General features: G+C 44.1%; 1 protein-coding gene across 1 annotated transcript in view; it reads left to right on the forward strand.

Moving 5' to 3' along the window:
- PRDM16 (PR/SET domain 16) overlaps positions 1–24,442 on the forward strand; it is a 296,734-nt gene that overhangs the window by 151,209 nt on the left and 121,083 nt on the right. The window contains exon 4 of the mRNA XM_041476600.1: positions 5,896–5,946. Coding sequence (XP_041332534.1) covers positions 5,896–5,946 — 51 coding nt within the window. The remainder of the gene's footprint in view (positions 1–5,895; positions 5,947–24,442) is intronic.

The raw sequence follows: 24,442 nt of genomic DNA on the forward strand, positions 1-24,442 counted from the left end.
CTGTGCTCTTCATCCTCCTTCCCTCAGCAGCAAAGAGGAAATTCTTCCCCTCAGAGAAGAGCTTTCCTCCCTTCCCTCTCAATTCCAGGCACATCCACTTCAAATTCCCAAGGCAGGATATTGAAAATTTCCTCGAGTTAATAGGGCTCACAGATTTGCTTACTATAGAAAAAATGGAAGATTTTGGTAAATTGTTGGCCAGAAAATGCTATAAAATCCCTGTATTTTAACAACAGGGCTGAAAGACTAAATGTTTAAGTGCTGCAATGGTTTTCTGTGGGTTTCTTCCATGTCTGGTTTTCCTACAGATGCACATCAGTGCTGTGGCTCCGTGGGTTGTTGGCTGCTGTGTTTGAATATATATATTTAAATATAAATATATATATTAAGATCTTGGGGAAAAGAAGCTTTGGGGTGACCTAATTGGGGTCTTCTCAATTAGGGAAGGGATCCCACAGCAGAGATGGGGAGAGGGTGGAGGGACAAGGACAGTGGGGAACGGCTTCAAACTGCAAGAGGGGAAGTTTAGGTGGGAAATTGGGAAGGAATTCCTCCCTGTGAGGGTGGGCAGGCCCTGGCACAGGGTGCCCAGACAAGCTGTGGCTGCCCCTGGATCCCTGGAAGTGTCCAAGAAAGTGTCCAAGGCCAGGTGGATGGGACTTGGAGTACCCTAGGATAGTGGAAGGTGTCCCTGCCCATGGCAGGGGGCGGAACAAAATGTTCTTTGAGACCCCTTGCAACCCAAACAAGTCTGGGATCATATGATAATTGATATAAAATGATAAAGAATCTCTTCCCTATGGAATACCTGCTGTGGGTTCTGGTGCTCTGTGCCTGGGCTGGGTCCCACAAGGTGCTTTGTGCTCCTGGCCCATGGCCAGAAAAGCACTTAGGTGTGGAGACATTCCTGGTTCTGTTCTTTTCACTGATACTTCTTGCTTAAATACGTGACTGGGCCGGGGCCAGCCCACTTAGGAGTTGGCAGGATAAAACTTTTAAGGGAATAATTAATGGAAATTATGAAGAGCAAGATTTGTAGCTTAATAACAGCGTTGTCTCCTGAGCTGGGTGGAAGAGAGGAGCAGGGAGGAGGTGAGGTGTGGGACAGGAGAGGTGCTCCCAGTGCTGTCCAGATGGTTTAACCTGCTCAGAAACCACGTCCTGTAGGTGCTGGGTCCTGCTTGGGGCTGGGTTACAGGCGTGGATGTTGCTCAGTAGCTGAGCTGTGAGTTCCAGAGCTCCAGGCACAGGCTGGGATTGCTGGGGTGACCCTGGTGGGTCCTTTCAGCTCAGGGCACTCTGTGATTTTCTGACCTGAGACATTTTTTTTAATTTTTTAAAGCCACAAGAAGCTGGCTGGAAGGAGCTGTTTGCTCTGCAGGCTGTGCAGACAACAGCCACCACATCCCAGACAAACAGAATAACTCTGCCATGAACCCAGCTGTGAACAGCACAAACTGGGCACAGCAGGGCCAGAGCCTCTGCTCTCACCTGCAGCATTCATGTGAACCTGTGTGCAAGTAAGGATCACAGACCTTTGGCTGATTTAAGGCAAAAGAAGAGTTTTCTGGTTCTTTTTCTGAACCAGCTGCATGCTGAGGCAGATCTGAGGTGGTGCAGGTGGCACAGCCCAAGTTGCAGAGCTGGAAGGGATGTCCCCAGTGCCCTGGCCAGGCAGGAGGGCTGGGGAAGGGCAATGCCAAGGGCAGGTGGGTGAAACCCTGCCGTGCTCACTCAGCTGTGAGCATCGCTGGTGCCATCAGTGGGGTACTGAGCTCTTCCTGAAGAATCAGATGATAATAAAGACCAAATTATTGAAAGCAGTGCTGTTATCTGCCTTCTGTGCAGTTACTGGGCATTCTCTTCTCCTTCCAGCTCAGCAGATGTGGAGATATCCCTTTAAAAATCCAAATTCCAGGGGCAGGTTCCAGTCTGCCATCCTCAGAGTTTGCTGAATGCACCATGCCCTGCTGAATGCATCAAGCCATGCCTATTGAAGTTTGGGTTGGGTTTTTTTTTTCCCCCTCTAAATGACAGTTTATCTGAGCTGGGGGGGATGAATGGATAACGTTACTATTTACATAAGCTCATTGTGATCTGTCTCAGTAATGTAATCAAATTAGGGTTAACTGCAGCTGGAGAATGCCAGCTTGTAAACTGTTTTTCAAAAAGAATCACATGGTGTTCCCTGACATGTTTAGTATACACTCAGGGGGCTCTGTAAAAATTCTAGCACATCCCTAACTGGTGTATCTGAGGCAGGATCCTGGTGCCACCAATTCCCTGAGCCCAGGGAAGGAAAGGCACAGAAATTCCCCTCCAGCCCAGGCCCAAGGCACAGGCTCTCCTGACGTGGCTGCTGCTGACATGTTGTCTTTCCCCTGGCTAAAATCAACAGATCAGTTGATAGAAAAAGCATGTGGTGTAAGTTTTGAGCACATTCAGGAACATCTGTGCTAAGTGCAGGAGTGCAGCCCACTGCACACGTCCAGCTCTATATTTAGTCTCGTGGCATTCGCATGAGATGAAGCCCAGCCTGGGCTAAAATTACCCAATGAGCAGATTTTCGAAGTATCTTGTTATTCTTCTTAATAAACATCACATCTGGGGCTTGCTTTGCCTGGTTCTGCCTCTCCTCCTCCATGCAGGAGGTGCCGTGGACATCCTGGTGTTGCATCACCCCCTTCCTATGTGCCATGGAGGGTGGAATCCCGGGATTCTGCTCCAGGGCACCTGGTGTGGCTGGTGGGTTGCTGTCTGGTCACACAGGTGTTGTCAGGCAGTGTTTATTCCACACTGGGAATGCGGCAGGACAATTCTGAGGTTCCCTCCAGCTCCCAGGAAGGTTTCTGAAGGCTCATTCGGAGCCCTGGCATGGCTGGGGAAGGGAAAGTTTGGAATTCTGGCCTCTGCTCCTCCACAGCCACCCCACGTGGATGGTGCCAACACCATTCCAAGCTGCCAACCTGCTCAGCTGGAGTGGGAAAATGGGATATTCAGGACACTGGGATGTGTCCAAGCCAATGTAGATGGTCTGTGGTAGAACTCAATAACACCTTGGACGTATTTTTTTAAATCAGGTGTAAAGAAAGGATTAAATATTTAATGTAAACCTGCTCTCCCACTATTGCTAAAATGCCTTTTCACCCACAGAATCACAGAATTGTTAAAGTTGGGAAAGATCTTTACGATCATCAAGGCAGTGCAGCACCACCAGCATGTTCACCACTGATTGTCCATGTTCTGATAGGTTGAGTGTGGAGATGGTTCCATCAAAATTAAAATTCTTGAGGGGTTCTTTCCCCAAAAGTTCTGTAATTGATGGGTACTCAAAAAGGATTTCACCAAATATCAAACCCCAGCCATTTCCCAATATTCCAAACAAGCAAGATCCTACAGAAGATTTTCTGCAAAATCACCATTTTTGAACATGGATGAAATATTTTCACCGAAATTCTGTTCTCTAAGAACTTTGAAATTCAGGATCTGCTATGAATTGAAAAAAAAAAAAAAGGTTTCAGAGAAGGAACTTGCCCCTTGAGCACAGCCCTGTCCAAACCAACAAAAGGAAGCTTGTGTTGGCATCTCCATTCCGACTCAGGAATTCCTGACTCTTAAGCCTGTTTATACAGGGCTCCACCACAGCCCAATTTGCACTTCATTGGAGTTTTCTTTCCCCTCCACGTTTATGGTGCTGCTGGACGAGTGGATTACACACTCTGACTGCACACACTTCTCTGATTGTACCCAAAAGCTTTTTGCAATAATAATTACAGGGAAGTGTCTTCATTTGGAGGCAGCTTTGTTCCCGTGGATGTTTCGGAGTCGTTTTGCATTTCTGTTTCAGATCTGAAAGTCTGATGGCCTAATTCTCCAAAGTTTTTGGGGATTGCTAGCTCCTGGTGAGCAGTCAGCATTCCCTGGAAGCTTGGTGACATTTAGGACAGGCAGGATGGATGTTTAACTCCAGTCATTCATGGGGATGCCAGAGTGTTCCAGGGTAGGAACACAGAATTTTATGGCTCTGGGATTTGCCTCTTGATCCTATTTGCTCTCAGCTACTTTGGAAACCGCAGTTTCAACGTCCATTAGAGCTGGTGTAAAGCATGGGATGGTTTGGGGTTCTTCCCATGGAAAAACAGCCCCTTGTTAGTGCAGCTGAGCTGGAGATTTGGCAATGGGTTGGAAATTTGTAAATCGGTCGATCTCACCTGGGCATGGCCAAAGGGAGCCAAGAGCTTTGTGCCAAACTGTCAGCTGCTAAAATGTAATGGAGCCTCTCCTCTCCTCTCCTCTCCTCTCCTCTCCTCTCCTCTCTCTCCTCTCCCTCTCCTCTCCCTCTCCTCTCATCTCCTTTCCTAAACACCTAAACATCCCTGAACTTCTCTTCCCTGTACTTCCCTGAACTTCTCTGAACTTCCATGAACCTCTTTTCCCTGAACTTCCCTGAACTTCTCTTCCTTGAACTTCACTGAGTTTCCCTGAACTTTCCTAAGCTTCCCTGAACTTCCCTGAACTCCCCTTCTCCATTTTAACCTACATTTCCTTCCACATTCGTCTCTTCTTGAAGGTTTTTCCTGCTCTTTGGCAGCCGAATCACCTTCCTATCTCTGGGAGCCCCGAGCACCCCGAGCTTCTCCTTCCATCTCCTTTCCTAAACATCCCTGAACTTTTCTTCCCTGAACTTCCATGAACTTCTCTTCCCTGAGCTTCCCTAAGCTTCCCTGAACTTCTCTGAGCTTCCCTTCCCTGAACTGTCCTGAGCTTCCCTTCCCTTAACTTCTCTGAGCTTCTCTTCCTTGATCTTCATTGAGCTTCCCTGAACTTCCCTGAACTTCCCTGAACTCCCCTTCCCCATTTTAACCTGCATTTCCTTCCACATTCATCTCTCTTCTTGAAGGTTTTTCCTGCTCTTTGGCAGCCGAATCACCTTCCTATCTCTGGGAGCCCCGAGCACCCCGAGCACCCCTGTCCTTGGGTGCCTGTCTGACCTCAGCCACCCCAGATCCCCCCAGAGCTCCGGGAGCCGCTGGAATTCCCAGCGGGGCCGCTGGATCAGGTCCGTTCCTGGTGTGTTTATCCTGGAGGGGGATGCAGGGTTGAGGTACTTGACCTCCCCGAATGCCTGCTGACCTGGAGCTAATCTGAGGTGGAGCACAGCAGCGATTTAATGACTTGTTCCACCACACCTCGGCTGGAGGGGGAATTAAAGAGCCCTGGGGGGCTGGAGCATCCCAGGACCTGCTCCAGAGGCACTCAATCCTGGAAATCCTGTGAGTACCTCTTCCCTTGGTGCCTACACCCATCCTTGTCTGCTCAACCTAAGGGAATTATTCACAGAAGTGACAGAAAACCTTAAAAAAAAAAAAATATATATATATATAATATTTCTTTTAATACACATAATTCAACTATGAAAATATTATCACTGCGTTGTTATATTTAGTATATTCAGCAGGACTAGCTCCTTAAGTCAATAGACAAAAATTGTGATCCCATTCCGCTAATCAGTGTGCCACAGACGGCTTACTTTCGCAAGGATGTACACAACAAAACAAAAATATGTAAAATAAATAAACAAAATGGTTTCCCTTTTTTTTGTTTTGGTTTTTTTTTTTTTTTTTGTTGTTGTTGTTGGTTTTTGCTTGGTTTTGTTTGTTGCTTATATATATTTATACATATAAAAATCTAAATTACAGTTGTGCTGAAAGCACTCCATTGAACTTCCCAAACACCTGGGTGCAGTTGTGAGTTTTGGCCATTATTATCAATAATATAATACTTATTCATTCTCCTCATCATCATCATAACAACAGCAATATGAATCTCTATTATTTTATAGCATTCTCAGTTGCAACACAACTGAATTTTGTTTCTATTCTGTTTTTTCCTTAGCAAATACTGACTGATCCCGAAGTGACCTCCCAGGAGGGCAATATTAAAAAGGTAGGACATGGCTCAGTCTTCTGGGAGTTGTTTTATTCCCTGGCTTGGAAATGCACCTGGACACTTTTTCCTCCCTTTTGAACCGAGGCATTGATGGCAATAACGTCGTAAAAGTTTTCCAGTGTTTGCTGTTGCTTTTTTGGATTAAGTGTTGTGGTTCTGTTGGCATATTTTCCTGTCTTTTTGTGATTCCAGTCATTATGAAAGAGAAAATAATAGTTTGAGGTGTTCCTTGATTCAGCTACAACACAAACAGCCGCCGGGCCAAAGCGAGAAACCTCATTTACCTCTTTTCCAGTAAAAGAAAATGTTGGTCCTTTGTTAAAAGTGCTAAATTTTTGGAGGTCACTTCAGCATCAAATGTGGCTTACGTGACGTCCAAGGGAAAAGGAATAGGTCTGTGAAAGGATAAAATTCAGCCCATGTGATGCATTAGTGGTGCTTTTCATCACATTGTGGAGCTCCAACTGGAGCAGTGACCAGAGAAAATGTGTTCCACACTCAGCCCAGCTGCACAAATGTCTCCACTGGAGCTGGGAGGCAGCCTCAGCATGGCATGTTTGGGTAGCCAGGCTGCTGTTTGGGTTGGGGTTACCCTCAGAGGCACTGAAATGAGGTTTTGCTCCATGCGGATCTGTTGGTTAACAGCTTTGCTGATTAAAGCTTTACAAGTCGGGTTTGATTAGAGCCTCTCAATGGCTGTAGCTTGTGTATCCTCTCTGAAATAAGGTTGTGACTCCTTTTATGTGCAGTTGTCTTGTAAAGGATGTTCACAGTCCTGCTTGTGAGGTTTTTGGGAGTGGAAATCTCTGAGGCTGGCCCTTGCCACATTGCTGCTCATCCTTCAGGCCATGCTGCTTCTCCACTCTTGAAACTGAAAGGAATCCCTTGCTTCCCTCTGCCAAACAGAGTGAAATACAATCCTTGCCAGGCTCCAGAGCCAAGCTGGGAAAAGGGATTCAGACACATGTCCAGTATGGCCTGTTCTATTCTCACCGCATTAAAAAAATAAAAAATCAGGTTTTATTTCCAAGAGGAAACATCCTCTGAGCACGCCGTGACCTCGCCAGGGACCTGTGGCAACAGGGCTGAACTTTTTACCTTGGGCACCTCCATAACTCATGGGGTGTCTGTCCCTGCCTCTGTGGGATCCTTTTGTCTGGACAGACGTGGTGACAAGGTGGCAGGTTCTCATTATCCCCACAAGGATGGAGGGAATTCTCCATGGCTCAGCTAATTTTTATTCAGTCTTTAATTATGATATCACAAATGAACTCTCCATCCCCACCTCCAGGACCTGCAGCACCCCAAAGAGAGCAGGAGTTGTGTGAAGCAGGGAAACACAAAACTGGCAGTTTTATATGTTCAGTCCGCGGGTTTGTATTTAAACTTTGTGCTTTTATTTCAAGGGGAATTGCTACAAAAACTGCAGGTCTTTGAAAAATGCCATGTCCTTAAATATTTCCTTGTGCAGCAGGTATAAAACTGGACAATTGTGATATTTGACAAGGGGGGAAGGCCTGGCCTTCCACTTGTGTCTTTTAAATGCATTGTAGAGAAGCACTAGTGGGAGTTTATGAGGTGATAAATTTATTGAAGGATGGGCAGTAGGGTTTTACAGCTGGGGTAAAGGAGGTCAGAGCAGTAAGGTAAAGAGTTCAAGTCTAAACTTTATGGCTTGTGAAAAGACTACTGTGAGACAGCTTTTCAGTCAGGAGAAAATGAAAACTAAAGAATGAGAAATCACTCTGGACAATTTTTGTAGGATCTCTCAATTGTTTGGAAGTAGCACTCTGGCATTTGGCTCCAGTGGCACAAAACCCTCTCGGGAGCAGATTTCCTTTTCCAGCCTCTCTAAATCATTCAGTTGTCATATCCCTGAAGACACAATGGTTGAGATTTAACTTCAATTTATTCCTATTCCTTCAGAGATGAGTTGGTGGTGAGAAGGTGACTGAAGACAAATGTAACTGGAGTGGGTGGCCTGATTTAAACTGGGAGGGCAGGAAATCGGAGCTGCAGAAACCATAATTTCAGTGGCTCTTTTGACTGCTGCATCACAGGTTCAGAATTGGGCACTAACAAGGACTAGAAAGAGCAAAAAAAATAAAAAATCCAAAATGCAGAGAAAAACCTGTAAAACCAGGAAAAAGTAGGGAAGGGAAGGTGATGGCAGTGAGAGGTGTAGGGAGATGTGCATGAAGCAACCTCTGCTTAAAACAGACCCCAGAACTATCTCTGCTCTTAAGCTCCCAGGAAAGAAACACTCTTTTACATAACTTTAATGAACTGAAAGGCAGGAGAAAGTCTATAGCACAGCAGAGCCTGTTTTGTAGTAGAATAAAATGGGTTGTTTTGGCTTGAAGCACAAAGAATAAGTATTTCTCACCATACCCAGTATTCTTCAGTTCATGTTACTGTTATTTCTGCTGGGACCACTAACACCACAAAGCTGATTTCTTTGTTAGTGGTTGTCTGACAGGACTAATTCAATGTCATTGAAGAACCATACCCAGGATCATTTTTTATATCTATGCTGCTCCTGTTAGTGGTTGTCTGACAGGACTAATTCAATGTCATTGAAGAACCATACCCAGGATCATTTTTTATATCTATGCTGCATATCTATGGATTGAAATGTGGTGCATACCTAACGAGCTTTCCTTGTATCACCTTTGCTGGCTGATATTTAGTTTAACTTAGACAAAAATACACGAGCTCTTCATCTTGTTTGTTTAATTTTAAATCATCAGGAAGCAATATTAAAACAGGAAAGTCACTTATTTTACTTATTTTAGTGACCTGAATGAGGACACTCGGAGATAAAAATACGAGTAATACCTGGGGGTTTTCTGTCCCCTGCTTCCAAATGTCTTTTTCCCAGCCCATATCCCTGCACTCTGTTTATTTTGCTTAGAAAGCAGCTCAGTGTCCTCTCCCTCTGAATTTTCCAAGCATTTAATAAACTCAGCAAACACCTTGTTGTCATTGTCACCGTCCCCGTTGTCATTTTGCTTCAACTTTGAGCTGAAAGATTTCCACTTCCTCCAGCAGGAAGCAAAGCCTGTGCCCATTACACACACCTTTTTTTTTTCTTTTTTTTCCCCCCAAGCAGATGCATTTCCCTCCCCTCCAAGGGTCACTTTGGATGAGGGTTCCAGAATGCTGGGGAAGGATTCTCTGTGTGTGCAGAGCTCCCAGCCAACCTCCCCAGGCTGGGCTGTTTTTCTGACCGTGGTGACAAGGGACCTCAGGGACTTCTCTCTTCAGTAGACTCTCTATTTAGTTTCTGTTTACTTAGAGGGAATAGCCTGAGGGGCTACTGGAGAGAAAACATCTGTGGGAGATAATCTATAGAGTTATCTATCTATCACTCTTGTCGACCCTGTCTCCCCTGAGAGCAAGCTGAGAGACTTGTAATAAAAAGGCATCGCTGAAGAGGCTTTAGGGACAAATAAAGAGACATGTTAAGGGCCAGCTGAAAAAGGATAGAAGACATTATTAAAGCTCAATAGCCGTCTTATCAAAATCCAATAGGATAGGCATTTGGCAAAAGGCTTTAAATTTATTCTTTGACTTTCTGGAGAGCTTGAATTTATCCATTAACAAGAATGTGCTGCACGGGGAGCGGGAGATGCTATCGGCTTCAAAAGGGTTGGATTCAATCTGGTATTGTGCAAAACACAACAAAAACTGAAGACAAAACCAATTTTCCCCCCTCTTCTGGCTGGCCTCATTCCTACATTGCCAAATATTAGAAGCTGTAAATATAATGCTGATGAGGCTGTGGAGTAAAAGCAATTTAAGCAGTACGGTTATTCTGCGCTCACAAATCACACAGATTTCTTTTTAAAAACAGAGCGAATTTTAGAAAACTGGGTGTCCTGTTTCAGGGTGTGACCAGAAATTTTGGCCTTTTAAAAAAGCATCAAGTAGCAAACAAGAAACCCAGGTACAAGGAAAGCTTTGAGCTCTAAAGCAAAAGCAAAACCCAACGAGCGTTTTGCCGCTGCAGATGCGAAGAGCGGGATGGGGCCATAAATCTCCCCGGGTTTATTATTATATCCAAAATGCTACAGGTCACAGGAACCATCTGATACTTCAGCAGCACATTGTTCACACGGGGATGATTGATTGATAATTATGATAATTTGCCAAATGATTATTTGGGTATTATGGCCGCGGCCCGTCCCGCCGGGTCGCTGTGAAGACATTTTCTATATCACGGGGCCGCCAGGAATGGCCTCTGGCAAGGAGGGATGTGGAGAGGTCTGGCCGGGCTCTCCCGGTGGGATCTGGGGGGCTGATGAATGATGACCCAGAGGAGTAAGAAATCAGACTTCAATAAGCACTCAGGAAGGCAGTTAGGGAAGAGCAAGGGAGCTGCTCACTGTCTTTTGTGCAGCAATTACTGGGCAGGACAAACGCCCCAGGCCTGAGCCTTGTGAGAGCAAATTGCAGATTTGAACCTGGATTTGCCGTTTCTCAAATTGCAGATTTGAACCAGGATTTGAAATGTTTCAAATTGCAGATTTGAACCTGGATTTGCAATTTTTTAAAATTGCGGATTTGAACTCGGATTTGGAATTTCTCAAATTGCAGATTTGAACTGGGATTTGCCGTTTCTCAAATTGCAGATTTGAACCAGGATTTGAAATGTTTCAAATTGCAGATTTGAACCAGGATTTGAAATGTTTCAAATTGCAGATTTGAGCCTGGATTTGCAATTTTTTTTAATTGCGGATTTGAACTCAGATTTGGAATTTCTCAAATTGCAGATTTGAACTCAGATTTGAAATGTTTCAAATTGCAGATTTGAACCCGGATTTGAAATGTTTCAAATTGCAGATTTGAACCAGGATTTGAAATGTTTCAAATTGCAGATTCGAACCAGGATTTGAAATGTTTCAAATTGCAGATTTGAACCCGGATTTGCAATTTTTCAAATTGCAAATTTGAACCCAGATTTGCAACTTCTCAAATTGCAGATTTGAACTCGGATTTGCAATTTTTCAAAGTGCAAATTTGAACCCGGATTTGCAATTTTTCAAAGTGCAGATTTGAACCTGGCCTGCTCTGAGTTGCTGCCTTTGCAGCACAAATTGCATTTCTGCACTTAACAGGGATATATTATCATATTATCCCCAGCTTGTAGAAGGTGTTCTCAAACTCTCAGTGAGGATTTCCCACAGATTTCAGTGAGTTTTTCTTCACTTTTCTGTGTATTGAAGAATCACCCCCCTCCAGTTTGTACACAATCCTCATCCTGGCTAAGAACTGACACAGAATTGGGGGCTAAAGATGCTCCACAACCCCGTGGGAGGGGGCAACAATCCCAGATTTGGGAGCTAAAGCCCCATTTCTCCAGGGCTGCTGCTTCACAGTTACTACTTTAAAAAAGAGCTTTAATTTGCTTGTTTTATAGGTTGTATCTTTATGAAATAAAGGTATATTTAGCAGCCACAAACACAGGCAGCTTTGAGTTGATTTTTATAATCTTTTCCTGAATAGACTTGCGTCATTCCAATAAGCCCTGGACAAAAGAGTGGACAGTTGTCTGAGAGTCTTTTTTATAACATTTCTCTCTTTCTATTGTTAGAGAGCTGCTAATAAAAGAACCAGGAGTCCATTAATTCAGTGAATGAACATATAGTAAAGTCAGTTCCCTCTTGAGAACAATAATGTTGCGGTCAGCTTAGGTTTCCATGGAAACTAAGTACTTCTAAGAAGTTTGCATCCTTGATTTTGCTGAAATGAAGCATGTAAAGTGAAAAAAAAAAAAAAAGGTGTAAGGCTGGCACGGAAAAGTCGGCAAAGAAAGTGATGGTTAAATTATTTCGCAGGAATAACATTGTATGTTGAATTTCTGTGATACAGATGTTTGGGCTGGGTTGTTCAGTGAGTGTGGCTATGAGAAATGGCTCCATGAAGAGATCTCGGGGGGTTTTGAGCCCATAAATCAGGCCAAGTTAAGAGGACTGGCAGTGGTTAAGTTTGCTCTCTCTGTATCTGCAGAAGGCTGAGGCAGCCCCAGGCACACGCAGGGCAGAGCAGGGGCTGTCCCAGGGCTCCACACCTGCAGGCTATGAAATGGTTAATGGCAATTTCCCGTTTCTCCCTGGCAAATAATGTGGATTTGGGGTATGGTGAGAGCTCCTCGCTCCTCCAGCTCTAAGATCTTTTTGTGAGTTAAGCTGGTTCTTCTCCTCCTCCATCCCGTGCAAACCCCAGAGCTGCGATGCCGAGCTGTTCCCCAGCACTGATTTATAACCTGTGTCTGATTCCCCTGCATTGCTGGGGCTCAGGAGGTGTCCAAAACGTGCTGCTGAGCCGCTCCCACGCATGGCTCAGGTGACACACGGCTGCAGTGAGCAGCATTCCCTCAGATAAAAGCGCCCCTGAACTCCAGGCAGGTTTGGGAGAGGTCACCTTGTCGTCTTGATGCATCCCAAGCACAGACACACAGACTTTGGGCTGGCTTTGAGTTAGAAACTGCATTTATGTGGAGGTCAGCAGACAGGTGGCTGCTCCCTTGGCAAAATAAATGATTTAGAATCCTTCTCTGTGAGGGTGGGATGCCCTGGCACAGGGTGCCCAGAGAAGCTGTGGCTGCCCCTGGATCCCTGGAAGTGTCCCAGGCCAGGCTGGATGGACATTGGAGCTCTCTGGGACAGTGGAAGGTGTCCCTGGCCATGGAATGGGGTGGAATGAGGTGACCTTTATGGTCCAACCCAAACCGTTCCATGGTTCTGTGATCAGGGCACAAAGGAGACCCATTAAGACACTCTGGCTGAGTAATCAATTATGCTAATAACACATGCAAATTCAAGATTCCTAAACTGTTTTATAACCAAGAGTTTCCTAAATAATCTGAAACCCTCCTGTGCTGGTCCCTGCTCCCTTTGCTTGGGGTTTGTGGGAATGCTCACACATGTAACAGTTTGAACACAAATTATCCGTTTCAACACAAACGAAGAGTTTCAACACAAATTAAGATTTTGAAACAAAATAAGAGTTTGATCACAAATTATCAGTTTCAACACTTCTCTCCCGATCCTCCTTTTCCCTCTGTGTTTATAAAATTCATTTCAGAGCTCCCCTGTTCAAAGCCACGTGCACTATCACACATGAAATGCCAATACCCAGCGTTGCTGTTTATCCACTCACATCTGATGTGTTTTTAATTGTTTGCATCAGGAGCCCAGGCTCCTTTTCCCTGCTAACCAAAGCGAGGGGCTGGCATTTCCAGCCCGCCAGTGAAACAATATTCTGGATGATTAGGAGGCATTACAGCCCCGGCTCAGTTTGAAAATGCCAGAATGCCCCAGAGATCCCCATGAATCTGCTGCCAGCCGGCCCCTGTCAGAGCTGAAGGCAGCACTGTCTGGAGCCCAAAATCAACTTCAGGAAGGTCATGTGAAAGAAAATCCTCAGTCATCAGGAAGCCCTTGGCCCCGTGGCCTTTCTGACATTTTCTGACAAACCTTAAATCACCAGAGTAGACAAAACATCACAAATTTTGGAATGATGGCCTGTGGGATTTGGGGGCTGTGTGGTAACTTGGAAGGTAACACACACACAAACACACACACAGAGCCCCCTCCCCTCCCTCTGCTCTGCAATTCCTCCTGGGATGCTGAGCTGAGGGTTTTGCTGGAATCAGCCCCTGGAGTCAGCTCTGGATGCAGAACCACCTCTGGGGTGGGCTGGGAGCTGATGCAGCAGCAGAGGAGGGAGCTGCCCTGGGCCAGCTCCAGGTTTTTCCGTGGAACAGGGAATATTCCTCAGGATCTCTCCCAGGACAGGCTCCTGTGCCACTGGGGAGTCTGGAATTGGGTTTTATTGTGTGGTTCCATGCCTTAGAGAAGGCAGATGGTTCCATGAAGGTGCCCTGGGATGCTGAGGGTGTGCAGGGCTGGGTTAATCCCATTGGAAGGAGAATTTGGGTCAGGCAGGAGCCTCTTGGAGCTCCCTGGATAAGCAGGAAAAGCTGGACAGCAGCTGGGGAGGGAGGAAAGGGGAGGGTGGGGGTGAGGAACACCACAGGGACTTGAAGTTTGGTCCAGCCCCGATGGTGCTGCTGTAAAAATGAAAGCCAGAACACAGAGAACTGGGTGCCAGTGAACAACAATTAAATATAAATATACATAATGTAACAAAACAAAAGAAAACCTTTTTATTTTGTTTTTTTTCCCATATGTTATCCTAGAAATAAATCAAGGTTCTGCAGAGCAGCAAAGGTGGGACTGTTGTCCCACAGGGGCAACAATATATTGATATATTTTGATTTTAGATTCTACAAGATTTCTATGAGATGTCAAAATACATGTTCTGGAAAAAAAAATAAAACAAGCCAACCAAGTTTATTTTTCACAGGACAGTTTGGGGAGAAAAATAAAGAGAAGTAATCACCACAAGTCAGCTCCTCTGTGATGTTCAGTCGTGCCTTCCCTCTGGAAATTTCAGCTCTGTAAACATGTATATAAATATATACAAAAATATAGATATAATAATAATAATAATAATAGCAGCAGAAGGAGTCTAAATTAAGTGCTTAAATTCTTTCTTGGCTAACCCAAACAATTCATTTTTTATTACTTTTTCTTTCCCTGCTTTCCTGCAATGCCAAGCAGGGAGGATGTGCAATTTTTCCTAAGGAGGTTGTGCTGTCCCTGAGTCAGGTCCTTCCTCTCAGGCTTTGTGTCTGCTGCTGACTCCAACATGTCCTTGAGTTCCAACAGCAATTTATTCCTGGCAGTTTGGATTTGCCAGCCCTTTTGCCAAGAAAAACTTGGGATTGGGAGAGTGTCCCACCCTCCCTTCCAGCTCTGCTGCTCACCATGTGCTCCTTTGCTCTTTCCTGCAAACCCCAGAGCATCCCCTGCTAAACCCAAGTACAAAATGGGCACTCCTGGAGCAGGAAATTTGGGATTTAAATCATGGTTATTTTTCCAAGGCATTGCTATTTCAGAGATATAGCTATCAATAATATAGATAAATAGATATAGACATAGATGATATAGATATAGATTAGACATAGATAGATACAGTATAGGTATAGATACAGATAGTTATATAGATTAAATATAAATATAAATATAAATATAAATATAAATATAAATATAAATATAAATATAAATTCAACCATCCAGCAAATCCCATCCTCACCCAGGAGCTGAGTTGGGTTTATGTAAAACACTTCATATTCAGCTGCTGTTCACACCACCTAATGATACATTTTTCAAGTATTTTATTCCAAGAAAGAAGACATAATGGTCAGTCGTGGACATTTTAATTATTATTATGCTGATAGCATGATTTTCTCAGAGCAATGAAGTCAGAGAAATGAGATTTGTTATTTAATCCTGGTGTATATCCACATTACTGCTGGGCCCAGAGCAAGGCTTTAACCATCTGAAATATGAATGTTTGTGTTCTGGTGACTTCAAAGTGGTACAAAACAGCCATGAAAGCAGAATATTCTGGGACAATTTTAAATGGTCATTTTTGCTCCATGATAGGAAGGTTGGCAAAGGAGCAGCTGATGGATGTGAGGGTTTGCAGCCATGTTTGGTTTGGAAACTCACCCTGAAGTTTGGATGCATCTCTGAAATCCATCAGAACCCCTTTGGTCTGAAAAACATCCATGAAAACCTTGCACATGACTTTATTTTTATTGTTTTCTTTCATAGATTTCTTCTAATTCCTCAGAGTAACTGGGCTGGAAATACCCAAGGAATAGATTTTCTTGTTGCATTTTCTCTGTTCTGTTTAGAAAGCCAAGGAAAACCTGGAAGTGTTGGAAGCTTATGCACATAAATAATGAGAAAAACTAATGGAGTTTTGCTTTTTCTCTGGGAGTTCAGAAATCCTTTAGTGCTAGACAAGGCTTTGAGTGTGTTTTGCTTCTTGCAGAGGAATAGAATTCAAGAAAAAAGACTTTTTAAAAATTTATCTACATGGATTGAGTCTCCACAAAGCACAACCACAAATTGATTGGCATGATGAGCAGATTTTAGGCTTTAAAGAGGGAGAAGTGATTTTTCCAGCTGCATTTCTCAGTTTTGTGGTTAAATTAATATTTAGTGTCAGTCAGAAAACCTGCTGGACTCTCTTTGGGTAGGACAGAAACTGCTGATCTCACTGACCTCCTGTATCTCTGCTCTTCCCTCAGTCTTGTGCTTCTTGTGCTTTTTCTGTAGATTAGACATAGATAGATACAGTATAGGTATAGATACAGATAGTTATATAGATTAAATATAAATATAAATATAAATATAAATATAAATATAAATATAAATTCAACCATCCAGCAAATCCCATCCTCACCCAGGAGCTGAGTTGGGTTTATGTAAAACACTTCATATTCAGCTGCTGTTCACACCACCTAATGATACATTTTTCAAGTATTTTATTCCAAGAAAGAAGACATAATGGTCAGTCGTGGACATTTTAATTATTATTATGCTGATAGCATGATTTTCTCAGAGCAATGAAGTCAGAGAAATGAGATTTGTTATTTAATCCTGGTGTATATCCACATTACTGCTGGGCCCAGAGCAAGGCTTTAACCATCTGAAATATGAATGTTTGTGTTCTGGTGACTTCAAAGTGGTACAAAACAGCCATGAAAGCAGAATATTCTGGGACAATTTTAAATGGTCATTTTTGCTCCATGATAGGAAGGTTGGCAAAGGAGCAGCTGATGGATGTGAGGGTTTGCAGCCATGTTTGGTTTGGAAACTCACCCTGAAGTTTGGATGCATCTCTGAAATCCATCAGAACCCCTTTGGTCTGAAAAACATCCATGAAAACCTTGCACATGACTTTATTTTTATTGTTTTCTTTCATAGATTTCTTCTAATTCCTCAGAGTAACTGGGCTGGAAATACCCAAGGAATAGATTTTCTTGTTGCATTTTCTCTGTTCTGTTTAGAAAGCCAAGGAAAACCTGGAAGTGTTGGAAGCTTATGCACATAAATAATGAGAAAAACTAATGGAGTTTTGCTTTTTCTCTGGGAGTTCAGAAATCCTTTAGTGCTAGACAAGGCTTTGAGTGTGTTTTGCTTCTTGCAGAGGAATAGAATTCAAGAAAAAAGACTTTTTAAAAATTTATCTACATGGATTGAGTCTCCACAAAGCACAACCACAAATTGATTGGCATGATGAGCAGATTTTAGGCTTTAAAGAGGGAGAAGTGATTTTTCCAGCTGCATTTCTCAGTTCTGTGGTTAAATTAATATTTAGTGTCAGTCAGAAAACCTGCTGGACTCTCTTTGGGTAGGACAGAAACTGCTGATCTCACTGACCTCCTGTATCTCTGCTCTTCCCTCAGTCTTGTGCTTCTTGTGCTTTTTCTGTGATGCTTAACGATGTCAAACTCTGAATTATAAAGCCACGTGGTTGGTGCCTCTCTCTCCCATTTGAGGACAACCAAATCTCTCTCTCTGTATTTACACAGCCAGGATTTACCTTTGTAGTAGCCCCATTTCCTCCCCAGGTTGTTTTCACTCCCATAAAATAGCTCACCTGTGCTTTCTGTGCTTATACAGGGCTCCCCCCTTTCATGCTAACACAGCACGTCAAATATTTGTTTGCTTTCTTTTTTAAATATCAATGAATAACAACTTCCTTTAAAAAAGAAAAAAAAAAGGAAGATTAAGAAGAAAGCTGCTGAGCATCTCATTTCACAGGTCTGCTGTTGTAAAACAGCAAAGTGTGGTGGCACAGAAATCCTTTAAATAAATGAATTTGAGCTGATTTTGTGCTTGTACAGGAAAATTTCTTGAAGATAATGTCATACTGTAAAAGAAGCAGCTGAAATTCGTATTCTGCATTTAGGGTGGCTCACCTGTGGCATGCACAGAACGGGACCAGCAGGAACCAGCCCAGGAGCAAGGTTTGGGTTGGATGCTGAGAAAAACGAGCCCCTGGAATAGCTGAGAGCTGAGCAGGCTCCCTGGGGAGCAGATAAAATACCTGTCCCTGCAGGCTCTGGAGAGGTTCACACAAATACCTGCCAGGCCGGCCTGGATCTCCACAATCCTGCATGAGAATGAGGGATTGCCCAGCTCCCTCCCAGCACTCGGGTTTTCATGGAGCTCGTGGGTTTATCTTGTTCATCAGTGAGAAAGGGAGGCAGGAGCCCGAGTGTCCTTTCATTCCGCACGTGTGCGGCCCCAGCACACGGGGAAAATGCGAGCTGGGGGCACTGAAAGCTTTTCTTCTCGTTTTAGGCTCTCTTTGCCTGCCTTTAATGGTGCCTGGGAAGTGTCGTGCCCTTTGTGTTCGGTTTTCCTTATCAGCCGAACATTTTTCTCCGTTTTCAAGTGGATTTGGTGCTCAGGAGAGCTGGCAGAGCAAGGTGATCTGAGGGGCTGAAAGCAGCTGAGTTATCCAGCATGGAAACCAGTTGATCTAGATTCTAAAATGTGTGGTTGTACTCATGTACTCACCTGGATAACAGAAAAGCCGAGGAAAAGGAAGGAAAGAGAGGAAGAAAGAGAGAAAGAGAGAAAGAAAAGAAAGAAAGGAAAGAAAGGAAAGAAAGAAAGAAAGAAAGAAAGGAGGAAAAGGAAGGAAAGGGAGGAAGAGAGAGAGGAAGAGAGAGAGAGAGAAAAAGCAATATAAAGAAATAAAAAGAGAGAGAGAGAAAGGAAAGAAAGAAAGGAAGAAAGGAAGAAAGGAAGAAAGGAAGAAAGAAAGAAAGAAAGAAAGAAAGAAAGAAAGAAAGAAAGAAAGAAAGAAAGAAAGAAAGAAAGAAAGAAAGAAAGAAAGAAAGAAAGAAAGAAAGAAAGAAAGAAAGAAAGAAAGAAAGAAAGAAAGAAAGAAAGAAAGAAAGAAAGAAAGAAAGAAAGAAAGAAAGAAAGAAGAGAGTAGAAGAAGTTCTAACAGTCATAACTGTAAGCCAGTTCTGAATTAATACATTAAGTCAAAACAAGGATGATAGAACATGGAATAACAGCTGCGAGTGAATGCTGGAATGCTCAGTGCTTTTATAAAGAAGATTGAAGGTGTCGAAGCATTTTTCTGTTTCAACATGGCAGTTCTTTGTCCTTGCTGCTGACATTGCTGAGTTTCTATGTATCGTTGCACGGGGTGGAAACATCCTTTAACTGCCAGACAGCACTTACTGATAAGCCACCAATTAATAATGTTGATTTGAAAAGCCCGAGAATAGGTGAGAAAGCAAAGTCCTTTGGTAAGTCATATTTGCACAGTATTAAGAGTCCCCTTTTACCTGGCCCAGCAAACACGGCGTGGGGAGCTCCGTGCCATTGAAAAGCTGAGAGACTCTAATGATATGTGCAACTGATAATTGCCACTCCTCGCTGCTCAGCACCCACTTATCGTGCCTTTTGTACATACATACCTTTGCAACAGGCAGCTCCTGGCAGATGTGGGTCTTTTTCCTAAAGAGCCAGAAGCTGCGATTTTTATTTTTTTATTTGTTGGGGTTTTGTTTTTTTGGTTTGTTTTGGGTTGGGTTTTTGGGGGGTTTTTTTGTTTGTTTTTCCTGCTATATCGACCTGTTTTATCAAAGAAGTAACCCTGCTACATCGACCTGTTTTATCAAAGAAGTAACTGTCGGGGAGGAATCAGCATTTCCTTCAAAGCTCGGATTGAAGGCTTTGCGTTGGGTCTGGGCGTGCAAACATCCCCCTCTGTTTGCTCAGCTGATGCCACAGTCGTCCCTCAGCACCGGCAGGGCAAGGCCAGCGCTGGTTCTGATGGAACAAAAAGTGATTAAACCCGGTGGCAAACACCAAAGCAACTCACTGAGGGAATCACAGATGATTCCACTCGTGGGCTCTGGTGGAGGTGATTGTGTGGGTAGAAAAGATCTCAGGGTGGGTGTGCACAGGGTTCTGGGCTCTTGAATCACGATGTGTAATATCCCCGAAACTCTCACTTATTGAAAGAACAAACTGCAGAAAAGTCAAAAACCCAATCCAGGCGCGCTCAGGCAAGCGGGGCACGGTGTTGCCGCATTTCACAGAGAAAAGCAAGGCACAATTCTTCCCAAGAATATTTCTGGGTTTCACCATCCTCTGAACCTCAGAGAGAGGAAAAACAATTCTTATTATTTGCTGTGCCTGTGCTTGTCCCAAAGTAGAATGCAATATGGAGGTTGTTTACCCAAAGTGATGGTGTTTTGTTTCCTTGGCCTGTCAGGGCCAAGCGTGTGAGTCGGGACTGTCGGCTGACAGTGCAGTTGAGCGCCTGGCAGATTCAGTTTAGATGTAAAGTAATATAATGTAATAATAATATAGAATAATATAGTATAATAAAGTGATTAATTAGCCTTCTGATAAGTCAGATGCATCATTTCTCCCTGCCACAGGGGTCGGCCTGTTTCCATAGCACGGAAGGTGTGAGGTGGGGACATGTCGCGAGCGGAGCAGCTGCCGGCAGCCGCGCACGGAATGCGCTCCATCATCTCTATCTTTGTATGTTCCTGTGCTCTTAAAAAGGCATAGAAATGGAATTAATTAGAAGTAGATGAAGCTGTTTGATTAAAGGGCTTACTTGTTGCCCGGCCGTATGTGGAGGTATAGAAATGCAATTAGTTAGAGAGTGCCATTAGCAGTGTCAGGGACCAGAAGTAATAGAGCTTAACCCTCCCGGGAGGCTGGGATCCCGGGCTGCAGGGCCGGGGTTACACCACAACAACTGTTTTTCCCTCTTAACTCTTTCCGTGGAGAGTTTCCCAGCAAGAGCCAGCCTGTTCAAACACACACAGAGCCGGCTCTGCCCTCCCTGCAATCAGCAGCCTGCAAAACGAGAAGTTCCACAAAGACTCGCTTTTAAAATATGCAAAATACATCAATTTGTCAGCTTTCAGAAATCCCTTGAGAGCGTGGCTGGGAGCGTGATCCTGCTGCAGCATCTGTTGGTGTAGCAGTGACCTGCAGGGTTTTGGGGTGGGAGTGGTGAGAAAACACATGGGATTGAGCAGGAGCCCTTCCCAAGGGACACATTCGGGAGCTGCACGGGGCTGCTGCAGTTTCACTTTATCAGGTGCTGCCTAAGTTCACTCTGATGGCATCAGAATTTATCTGCCTGCTGCTCAGGGTGCACTTTGGACACCTCTGGGATCTCCTTCAAGGAGTTTTGTGTGGTCTTGCTGCTGTTGCTCCTCAAGTTCTGTTGGGTGTGAGGAAGGAAGTGTTGGCTGAGCCCTGGCTTTTGAGGTTTCAGTCTTCCTGCCCAGCACTTTTTCTGCTCTTTCATGGAAGCTGGATTGACTGAAGTGCTGGAGTGTGAGTGCTCAGCCCTGTTGCCAGCTCAGTAACCTGCCCACACACATGGTACCCAAACATTTTCTGGGGAGGAACATCCACGTATGGGATGCCCTTGGGTGAGAAAATGCTCCCCAGCATCAGCCAAGTTTGGGGCAAACCCACTCTAAAGCACCCAAAATGTGTCTGAGGTATCTGTCCTTTCCCTTGAGAAAGTGCTGCTCTCCAGATGAAAAGAAATGCACTTCATATTTCAGCTGATAATGAGAAGTTAATAAAATCGGGATTTTGTGCAATGCAGGACCTCTGACATCTTAATCTTTATTAAAGAGACTTAAACTACCAGGAACTGCTGGTGCTGACTGGCACAGCCAGACTCGAGAAACACCAGGAGAGACTGGTCAAATGAACTGTTAAACAACTCTTCCTAATCCATCAGGAAGAAACAATAAGTGCTGGAAACATCTATTTACCATGCATCAATCACGCTTACCTAAGCAATTTCTAAGTAATTATACTTCTGTTATATAGTTCCTGAGATGACTGGTCTGAATGAGACGTTGGGTTTATTAAAACAAAAAAAAAAAAAATCACTTTACTTGACATATCAAATGTCGTTTCACATTCTGTCACAGTAGTAATTTTTCTGGACATGAGTTCTGTTAATAGTTGTGTTAAAATCCTATCTGGAATTCAAATAGCTGTTTTTCCCTTTTCAATACTTGACAAAAGGAAGGGTTTAAATTTTTTTAAGTGGTAGAGATTTTGTCTGTTGAGTTCTGCAAAGTCAGTAAAAAAGGTATTGGGACCAGCTTGCGGAGATGTGACCCATGGGAAGGGAATATTGGGAACAGGGAGAATAAAACTGATTTTTGCTGCAGTGAAAGCTAAGTGCTTTTATCCTTCTTTATTTCTATTTCTGCCTGCTTTTATCCAAAGCCATCCCTGCAGGAGCAGGCAGAGATAGGAGGCTCTGGTGGTCTCCAGGACACACCAAGCTGTGAACAACAACCTTGTTCCTATTCTGAAGATTTTTTGCTTATATTTTTCCTGACCAATAGAACATTCCAGGCTAATGGATCAATTAATGGAGGGCAGTTTGTCTCTACATTTTATACAGCCATGCAAATGCAGCGCCTTGTGGCTCGTTGACCTTTGATGTTTGAACATCACAGAGTTATAAAAACAGATATAAATATATGTGTGTTTTACAGACCCATCATTGTGTGGGGCTTTGAAATGTCGTTTTCTAATCCACTCAGAGGAAGGGGAGGGATGGAGTCTTTGTCAGTATCCAAGCAATTAGGATAATTAAAAAAGAAAGCTTATTGGGTAAACATGCTCTTAGATTGTGACCTCTTAATTAATGGACTACAGGGAGAAATTACAGCGGTGGCAAGATAATTAACACATGCATTTAAAAAGAACTGTTAGACAAGGGTATTATAGGATAGTAAGACACAGATTTGAATCAGGGAAGGACTCTGGAGGTGAACAAACACGGTGGAACAAGACAAGATTTGCATGTGTGAGTGCCCCTGCACACAAGAGGGACAGATTAGGATAACTTTGTTATCACACCCTTTAGTGCCACATTCCCCCAGCCAAGGGTTTTAAGTCCAGGCTGGGTTTTGCGGAGTCTCCCAGGAGCAGAATTCCATCACAGGATGTGTTGCCATTCCTGGTAATTCTGAATTTTGCCACGGGAGTGTTGGAAATTTTGCTCCCCTTGACAGGAACGTTGGCACCCATCAGGGATTGCTTTGGGGCACCCAGCATGTGCATTCCTGGTTTTGTGGCTCTCACCAATCCTGACAGCTCCAGTCAGTATTTTGGAAACTGGATCAGTCATTAACAAATTAAAAAAAAAAAATCAATTTAGGAACCAGATTGTTTTCCTTCTCAGAGCAGAGTTTGAGTCGTGTGTGCTGTTGGGTTACAGAGTCAATCATCACCCCCAGTGTGGAGAGAGCTCCAAACAAGCCAGAACACCCACAGCAGACATTTTTTGATTGATTTGCCACTTTCTGTCACCAAAACTGTCTCATCCTTGGCAGGTACAAAGCAGAGCAGGTTGTGAGGGGCGTTCTCAGGCTCTGGCTTTGTACATGAGCACCCAAACCAGTGTGAGCACCAAGAGGAGTGATGGTTATCAGCAGTGTTATCAACATTTCACCAGCGCAGGGTTTTGGTGCCTGGCAGCTGAGGGGCTGAGCAGAGCAGCAGCATCCAGGCATCTTCCTCACCTGGGATCATTTCCCCAGCACCATCTTTGGGGGTTTTTCCATTATTGAAAGAGAATCAAAGCTCTGTGATGCCCAGACCTACCTCTGCAATAGGGTTTTTATCTCTGCAGAGTGAGTGTTCCTGGGCTGGCTGTCAGGGTTGCCCTGCTCAGAGCAGGGAAGCAAAGCTCAGAGCATCACAGTCTCTGATGGATCATCATGGGTTGCTCAGGGAAGGGTACAAACACACAACAGGGATCTCCATGCTCATGGAATTGCCCATGGGAAGGGTACAAACACCCAACAGGGATCTCCATGCTCATGGGGAAGGACACAAACACCCAACAGGGATCTCCATGCTCATGGGGAAGGACACAAACAGCCAGCAGGGATCTCCATGCTCATGGAATTGGCCTTGGGTGTTGGGAAGGGTACAAACACCCAACAGGAGTCTCCATGCTCATGGAATTGCCCGTGGATCAGGCAAAACCTTGCCCAAAATGGGGAGGAACTTTGGATGGGCTATGGAGGTGCTTTGTGTGGGTAGACAAGATCTCAGGGTGCACACAGGGCCAGGGTTCTGGGCTCTGGAATCACAAAATCCCCTAAACTCTGATTTATTGAAAGAACAAGCTGCAGAAAAGTCAAAAACTGAAATGATTTGTGCTTAAGGGATCAAGCCTCACGCTCCAAACGTGCACACAAGCCAAAGCTGGATGATTAGGTACAGTTTGAGGAACATGTGATTTGCATAAGTCCCCACTCCCCACAGCATCCCAGGGAACAAAGAGATGCTCTGCCAAGCCAACATTTCAGGGATCCCACCGAGCACTTACCCAAATCCCACCCACTTCTTGGTGAGTCGCAGCACTTCTGCTTTTGTCTGAATATAAATGTCCCTGTTCAGTGCAGTGTTCATCCTACCTGGGACATTAAGAGATGCATGTGGACTAAAAAAATATTTCAAAAAAGCATTATGAATGTTTGATTAGTGACTTGGGCCCCAAATTTTTAACTAATTGAGCACAT

The sequence above is a fragment of the Pyrgilauda ruficollis genome, unplaced genomic scaffold (assembly GCF_017590135.1).
Source record: "Pyrgilauda ruficollis isolate IOZ18807 unplaced genomic scaffold, ASM1759013v1 scaffold39, whole genome shotgun sequence".
Classification (NCBI taxonomy): Eukaryota; Metazoa; Chordata; class Aves; order Passeriformes; family Passeridae; genus Pyrgilauda; species Pyrgilauda ruficollis.